General features: G+C 40.4%; 1 protein-coding gene across 1 annotated transcript; it reads left to right on the top strand.

The window, feature by feature from the left end:
* Nucleotides 1–859: 859 nt before the first annotated feature.
* Nucleotides 860–8,190, top strand: LOC308361086 (tumor necrosis factor receptor superfamily member 5-like; the record flags this gene model as incomplete). The annotated part of the gene is made up of 8 exons (XM_080833329.1): nt 860–1,022; nt 1,131–1,256; nt 1,410–1,565; nt 2,222–2,309; nt 2,402–2,586; nt 3,296–3,299; nt 3,920–4,128; nt 8,186–8,190. 8 exons carry the CDS (start codon nt 860–862, stop codon nt 8,188–8,190), a joined length of 936 nt encoding a protein of 311 aa, XP_080689455.1.
* Nucleotides 8,191–8,714: the final 524 nt, after the last annotated feature.

The following is an 8,714-nucleotide window of genomic DNA, read 5'->3' as shown; positions in this document are numbered from 1 at the left end:
CCTTTAGACTGATCCCAGCTGTTTATAAGAGGAGTGGGAGTCAGAGTGAGACACCACGGCAGAAATGGATGGTAAACTGATATTTAAAAAGAAAAGGCCATTTAGAATGGAATCTGTCCCCCAAACACCTCCTGGACAGTCCTGGTTCCTTGTTGCAATAACAGCAAAAACTAGGAGATTTTATATTAGAGTCATCTTAACCGTTACCTTAGATAGACTTTAACTTTGGGCTAAGGTGACAGTGTAACAGAACATTCTGTGAATTGTAAAATTTAGAAGGGTGTTTATTTCTCAGTCCAGTTCTGTTTTTTTTTTTCATCCTTGATTCATACTGCACTTTTGTTTTCTCTATTAAACATGATGTCCAGGCTTAACAGGTCAGTTATTATCATGACTTTGTTAAGACATTATTAAAATAAATTGAGATTAAGTCAGATAGTTGATATTAGTAAAAAAAAAAAAACTAATTTCTGTCCAATCTGGTTTGGATCAGCTATTAAACAGAACAATAACAGACTGCTGTGGACAGTAAGGACTCTTGAAAAGATCATCAGTGCCCCCTGCTTACCCTACAGGACTTTTACACCTAGAAAAACAGGAACAGGCAAAATAGTAGTGTATAGTAGGGCAACGACAACCACAGCCAAATTTTCTATAGGTGTCAACATACCTGGCCAATAAAGCTTATTTTGATGACCACTGCATATGACACATTCTAACTTGTACCAATCTGACACTTATGCATTTGTAGGAGTTGGTATTACAGTTAGGTAAAGAGCCCTGAAAGCCGAAATGAAACTAGAAATAGGAAAATAAAAAGGGCAATTAAATGAATTGTCTCTTCATTGGTTTGACAGGTATGTCAGTTGGAGATGATGAAATCATGGTGAAGTTGGTGATTATAGTTCTGATGATCCTGCTGACCGTGTCTGAGGTCTATACTCCCCTGTCTGGGGTCTCTGCTGCCTGTGGTCGAGCTGAATATCTGATAGGCCAGGAATGCTGCCCTATGTGTGGTCCTGGTAAGTAGCATAACTGTGTCATAGTACATGACTTGCTGCTTCATTAGAGCTTTAATGAGATAAACCCATGTTTGATTTAAGTATTAACTACTTATTAACTCATTAAAGGTTATCGTGTACGAAAACACTGCACTGAGTTCAAAAGTACGACATGTGTTCCATGTCTGTCATCTACCTACACTGATGCACCCAACGGACTGGAGAACTGTAGGTCCTGCACAGTTTGTGACTCGAGTAAGTTAAATATTGCAGCAGTTTTGGTTTACGTTCCTTATTAGTTTAGTTTTTGTGCTTTCTATGTATTTTTTTATGACAATTCTGTGAACTGTTGATTGCAATTGAAATGTTTTTCAATCAACTTTATCATCACTGTATATCCTAATATAGGTGCAGGTCTAAGAGTGAAGAGGGCGTGCAGCTCCACTTCAGACACACTCTGTGAGCCTCTGGAAGGTCACTACTGTACTGACCCAATCAAAGATGGCTGCCGAGGAGCTGTGGAACACACAAAGTGCTCACCAGGGCAGTACATCAACCAGACAGGTTAGACAATCCTCTGTAATTACCCTATAGAGACAAAATGATAAAGTTAGAAGAGGAGGTGAATACACACACACACACACACACATACACACACACACACACACACACACACACACACATCCACACACACACACACACACATCCACACATAGATACACACACACACACACACACACTGATGCTAGGAACAAGAAAGGGAACACGTTACAGTAGTATGTTAGCCATTAAAAGAGTTCTGAATCAAAATCATTATTTCTTAATCATTCTTTATTTTTTTCTATCATGATTCCTCTTTAATTATTCTTCACTATATTTGTGTGTGTCTTCTTATAAGAATTAAGTTCGAACAGAAAGGTTTCTGGTCAAATCTGTGTTCTCCATGTCAAACTTTGTGTTCTTACTGACAGGGGTAGTAGAATTTGTTTTCCTAAAGTTCCAGATGCCTACAAAGTCAGAGCGAGACTGTTATTTTCATGTGAAACCTTCTTCTCTCCCTTGATGCGCATCATTGTAAAGAATCAAATCTTGTTCCTGATTGAACAACATTCTCGGACGGAGTCTCCATTCATCTGTGGTATTCAAAATGACCATCACAATCAACATGTATCTTTAGTGGATGATGTATGTTTTCCCTTTATTTCTGTCTGTCCATGCAGGTACAGCATCCACAGATACTTTGTGTGGTGACTGTGTAGGAGACACATACTCAGATGGATCATTCACATCCTGCAGACCACACACACTGTACGCTCACTCACTTTAAAGTTTTCAAGTTTAGCTATGATAAGTTATCGACTTGTTTATATAAAATGTAACTACTTATGTGATCTCTGTAGGTGTGAGATGATTGGACTTGTTGTCCTAAGAGAAGGATCATCTTCTAATGACACTGATTGTGGTCAAAGACAAAACACTGGTGCCATTGTAGCTGGTGTCATAGCTGGTGTTGCAGTAGCTGCTACATGTGGGGGTGTGGCATTTATATATAATAGAAGGAAGATGAATATAAAACCTCAACAAGGTAAGAATGTTCATATTTATTATTATTAAGGCCTACTTTTATCAGGATTGCAATTTTTGAGAAGATTGATAAAGACTCAACCATATGAATGTATATTTTTTTCTTCTCTAAATTTTTGTCTAATTTTTACACATACACAATCACATCCTTTTAATATTTGTTTTTTGTTATTTTGTTGTTTTTTGTTATTTTGTAATAATTGATTCTTACTGGTGTATTGTAATTATCCGTCCATGATATTTTCTATGATAATGCACAGTATATGCAAACTTACATTTCTCATTCGCTGTCTTTTTTCTTTTTTATGTCACAAAAGAGAGTTCAGGCCATACTGTACCAACAGAGGTACAGATTTCCACTAAAGCTTCTATCCATTTCTGTCCTATCTGTATCAGGTTTGATTGCCTTTCTGATCATAATGTTGGTATTTCTATAGGAACAAAGTGAACTATGTGGTAATACGGCAGCACAGCAGTCAGGTGATCTGAATGTCTTTCATGATCGTATTAATAATGGTGACGTGAGTAGCTTACTTTTTTACCACTAAATTACTGACTGATTTTGATTTTAACTATATTGCTGACTTAATAGTGTGTTTCTGAAAGTATAATATTGTGGCTGTTCCTGTGGTTCCTATTCTCCAACAAGAGAGAATCAAATTGCAGCAACATAGAAACCCCATTGCAATTCTAATTGTGTTTATCTTTAGGAATGTAATCTATACAATAAAAGTATTAAGTATGAAATACATTTACAAAAGCATTTTCATATAATCCACACAATATTTGTGTTTTCTTTAGGAACATGGCAACAATAATCCCTTTCTGCCTGTTAACCCATATACTCAAACTGCCATTGAAGTCACAAACTTTATGTTCTTTTATTTAATAGACCGAGCCATCATGAGATTAATGTTTTGTAAAAGGCCTGCACGATAACAGAATTAACTCAGTGTTCCCCATACCACAGATTATGGCTGTTTTACATGGAGTATAATTTAATAGTTTGTGCACAAGTTCAAAGAGATAAGCATGATCCCATACAGTTTGTTTTTGTCCAGGTGCTTATGGAACATACTGAACCAGACAGGACTGCCAAATGATCTGTTCTCCTTCTGGACCAACTGACCACAGTGCCACCTCTCTATTACTGCTGTGCTACACCACCACACTACTGCAGAGACTGCTGCCCTGAGATGCCAGAGTGGGGACCTGCATACCATGATCAGAACACCACTTGCTGGATGTGGATGTTATAACTCGATCATGTCTTATCAGAACCCATATTGTTTGTGGTATTTCAGCACCTGACTTTCCTTATGCTCTTCCTGAAGGAGCCACACTGGACTACTGGAGCTCCCTTTTATCAACACCTACAAGTACTTAGGAGTTCATCTGGACAGTAAACTGGACTGGTCAGCCAACATAGATGCCATATACAAGAAGGGTCACAGCCGACTCTACTTCCTGAGGAGGCTGAGGTCCTTCAATGTCTGCAACAAACTCCTGGGCATGTTTTATCAGTCTGTTGTGGCCACCCTGAGTAGGCTGCTGACAATCTTGGACAATGACCACCCCCCACTGTACAGTACTTTCAATAGACAGAGGAGCATCTTCAGTGGCAGACTCCTGTCACTGTCATGCTCATCAGACAGGCTGAGTAAGTCCTTTGTTCCCAGGGCCATTCAGCTCTACAACGCCACGCAGAAGGTGAGGGGGAGTGAGATGGACTTCTCTGCATGAGTCTACCTCCGTCTGCCCTCCTCTTCTCATCTCACTTTATTCCATCCCACTGCCCATCCTTTATTACTGGCTACACAAGCCCCTTGGACGGTCTTTACTTTACTGTTTTTTTTTTTACTTTTTATATCTCTTTGCACTATCCTCACACACACAAGCACAGGACTCTTTGCACTATCCACACATGCACATGCACATGCACATGCACATGCACATGCACACGTAAACACCCCACTACCTGTGTACATGTTCTCCCTATGTGTATTGTGTGTATTGTATTTATTGTATTGTGTTTACTGTGATTCATGTATGTATGTTTGTGTGGTAAATGTAAGCTACTGGATGACCTTAATCTATCTATCTATCTATCTATAAATGCTTACAATCCATATTAAGCTGAATCACGACAAAAACAAAGCATGCTTGTTGTTTCAGCAACATAGATACGTCAGGGTCAGATTAGGTTGGGTCCAGAAGATGTCTGAGAGCAGGGCTGAACACCAGGGCTTACCTGGGAAACAGGTTAGGAGAGTTGAAAACAAACCATACATTTGGAATCCTCACTACGACAACCCTTGCAGTTGTCACATATTTAAATTGCTTTTTTATTGTTGTTTGAGGATAAAAGATTTAAAAATAGAGCCCAGGTGGAAAAACCCTGACGGACACCTCGAGAGTGCAATCAGGTGGGGAGACTGGGGGCACAAGTGGGTCTCCGAGCCACTCACATCTTGGTTGCCAAGAAACAGGATGTGTGTTGCTGCTTTGCTCTCCAAGTATCCTTACCTGATACGTTCCTGGAGTCTGTACTGTAGCCAATCTGTCCAACCAGCAGTGTGGTCTCTCGGGCTTCTGCCCTCTAGCAGCACACAGAAAGGGACGCCGCACACACTGGATGGATATTGGTTTTCTACATCTGTGGCGCTCTAATTCCCTGTAATCTCGGCATCATTGCAAAATGGGGATTTGTCCCTCAATGTATTTCCCCAGGCTTAAATAAAGAATCTGTCTATTGGCATGGACGGATTATGAAACCTTGGGCCTCTGGGCCTGGACATGTAAAAGGCATGCGCACCTGCGGCTGCAAAAATGATGCGCCAGCAAGACATTACTTAAATGTAATAGCATACTTTTTAAACAGCACAATAACTAAATTCAGCTGTACCTCAACAGGATTTACAGCGCACATACACATGTTCTAACACAGCGCAGGTATACTCAATAAAAGCCAACAATAACTAAACAAAATACAAGCAAATTTCAACCACAAATAAGAGATACATAACAGCGACCTAACGCAGAGGCTCTGGTTCATGGGCCCCTGGGCCATTCAGTAATCCATCCCTGAGTCAGGGTAATAACTAAGATTAAATAAATATTTGTAAATAAGGGATGTTTCCTCTTAATGCAGTTAATACTGCCATGATACGATATATGCATCTCCAATGGAACGTAACAGGTAATCTGCATGTGTGTGTGTGTGTGCATGTCTGTGACTTTCTTTGCTAAATCAATGTCCATACAAGACTAAGGGCCTGATTTACTAATATGCGAGCGCTTCTTAATCTGCGTTCGCAAATTAACGCACGGTGTTTTTGCGCATTTTACTTGGTATTTATCAAGCCAGATCTGCGCTGGGCAAACTGTGCTTACTCCGCCCTTTAAAGAGCCTGATTTACTAAGATTGATTTGCGAACGCATCTTTGCCAGGCGCACATTAACGCACGGTGATTCCCCGCATTTTCCGTGATATTTATCAAGCCAGATACGCGCTGGGCAATCATTATTTAGCGCGCCGTTAAAAGACTGGAGAACTTGCCAGCAAGTTACTGCCACCATGGAGATTCGAGGAAGAAAAAACTAAGGTTCAGCGAATAGATAGCGAATAGATAGCGAGATAGATGTATTGGTTCACGTTCGCTCAATCACTGAACCTGATTCAATGGGTTATATTGTTGTTTTGCCCGCCATCATCTACAGCGAGATGTTTAAAAGAACACGATTATAAATCGCTATTGGTGGCATTAATGCATACACTGTCTATTATAACAATATATATGTGTACATGGCGAGATTAATACGTTCTACAAGGGACATGGGTTCACTACAATATATCCCCACTGAAACAAATACATTTACCAAGTAGACAGGCCTCTCCAAAATCACCGTTGCTCAATCATGGATAAATGACACTATTCCGAAAGATAAAACTGTCATGGACAGACCACTACCACGTAAGTAATGGTCATGTTGGCATCACATATGACCTGGACATTCATTGAATATGTGTGCTTTCTGTTTCGGTAAACGTGTTCGCGGATTGAAGGTGGGACTGTTTGCATGTGGGTGCGATCAATTTCTCCAATTACGTTCGGAAAGTTTAATTTCATATATATGAATATATGAATTATACGAGTTGAAACAAATATTTCTGTTCGCTGTCTCTGTCTATGTCTTTGCCTTGCTGCTGCCATATCAACGTTTTCAGACTCAGTGGAAATGCGCATGGTTAAGACGTGCTTTTATGAGGCGGAGAATTAGCGTGCAAATCAGAGATGTGCGCTCGCCGGGCAGTTTAGTAAATACCACGCAGTTCATCATTAGGCGCACTCCTCCCATTAAATAGCGCTACACGCCTACGTTACCACCCACGTTTCCGAACCATCCCACCTGTTTGCAGGTACACACCCTCAAAGCGTTAATATGCGCTGCGCCAGCTTAGTAAATACCGTTTTTCGTTACGACCGCTATTTTACGCCAGAAAATGGGCGCAATCCTGTTAGTAAATCAGGCCCTAAATGAGGAAATTAGAGTCCAATGTTTAAAAACTCCCTTTGCTGTAGCTTTTGTTACGTAGCCGTAGTTAGTTTAAATCCGCCAATAGCCAGTTTGTGATTGGCTCCAAGGATCCTTACAATGCTAAACTAAACTTGTATAGCAAGTTTGCCAGACCAACTTCTGAAGGCAAAATCAAATTTGCCGGAAGAAGAGGGGCGGGACTTCCCAGACAAGGCAGGAAGTACATATCTGTAAGAATAAGACTGATTTATCAGGGTTATTGAGGGACATTGAAGATAAAGAGTTAGGTATGTGGGTGTGTTTGTGTGCAGGGTTTTGTACATGCCCATACATGACCCTTGTTCAAGCAACAGATATCGGTTGGAACAAGACTGGTCTATCAGGTTTATAGTGAAGAAGTGAAAGAGAAAGAGTTCTTGAACATATAAATGCATTTCTTGGAACAGGATGACATAAAAACATTCTGAGTCACTTAGATTCAGCCTTAAGATAGAGCTCCAAACTGTTTAATCATTCACTGTGTCCAGTAATAAAACAGTTTACAGAAGTAAAGTCTGGAGGTCGGACTGCACTGCAAACAGGTGTATTTATTGCCTGTTATTTTTTTTTCCTTCTCAATTTTGTACATTTAAAAAAAAAAAACGGAACTTTACCTAAAACTGAACACTGTCATCTACTATGTATTCGAAGTGTATTCTTAAGGGTATGGGATAAGCCTTCATAACTTCCACTGAACAAACCTTGCTATGAAACGTTTTAACATGAACAATATAAACAGTATAAACACAAATATAACATTATGCAGTAGTATATGCCCATAATATAAAAACCGAAATGTATCATATACCATGCTTTACATTCTTTTTGGGCACTTCATTTTTTTACCCACAGCAATCTGATGGCCACATTATTCTGGTCAGTGCTGTGGAAGTATCCAGTGCTTGACACAGCCATTAAAGTAGCCATTCAAGCAAGATAGTGCTGACACACAGCATGAGGAAATGGAAAAGTAACTTGCAACTTGTGACACTATTTGAAAGTGTACTCTTGTGGTTCCTCAGAATGAAACTCGCCCTTTGCACTTGCTGATAAAGGCAGCAGCACAAGCACAACAGGCCGCACAGTAGACTTCCTGCAGGAAACACATGGGGGAAATCCATGCAGGTCAAACCAGTACGCTTCTGGAAGGAATCAGGCAGTATTACATGGGCCTGTTTATTTCCTCTCAGTGAAGGAATGAGGCTGTAGTCCAGGGCCTCAGTGTACTCTCAGTGAGTGGGTTTGGGAGAGGTGATGAGTTCAGGGGTCATGGAAGCAGCTTGGGGATACCAGCTGGGAATCAGTGTGTAGGCAGAGAACACCAATACACTCCCTTCTTAGGGGTGTGTGTGTGTGTGTGTGTGTGTGTGTGTGTGTGTGTGTGTGTGTGTGTGTGTGTGTGTGTGTGTGTGTGTGTGTGTGTGTGTGTGTGTGTGTGTGTGTGTTGCTGCCCTGGGTAACTGGAATCATAAATATATTGAGCATAATAACCAGACACTTCCTCATTCCAATCCATGTTGAACTCTCCATATGATGGTAATGCTGATAGTA

Source organism: Sprattus sprattus (assembly GCF_963457725.1).
Source record: "Sprattus sprattus genome assembly, chromosome: 2".
NCBI lineage: Eukaryota > Metazoa > Chordata > Actinopteri > Clupeiformes > Clupeidae > Sprattus > Sprattus sprattus.
The sequence above is the reverse complement of the archived record's forward strand: the minus strand, read 5'-3'. Positions and strand labels throughout refer to the sequence as shown.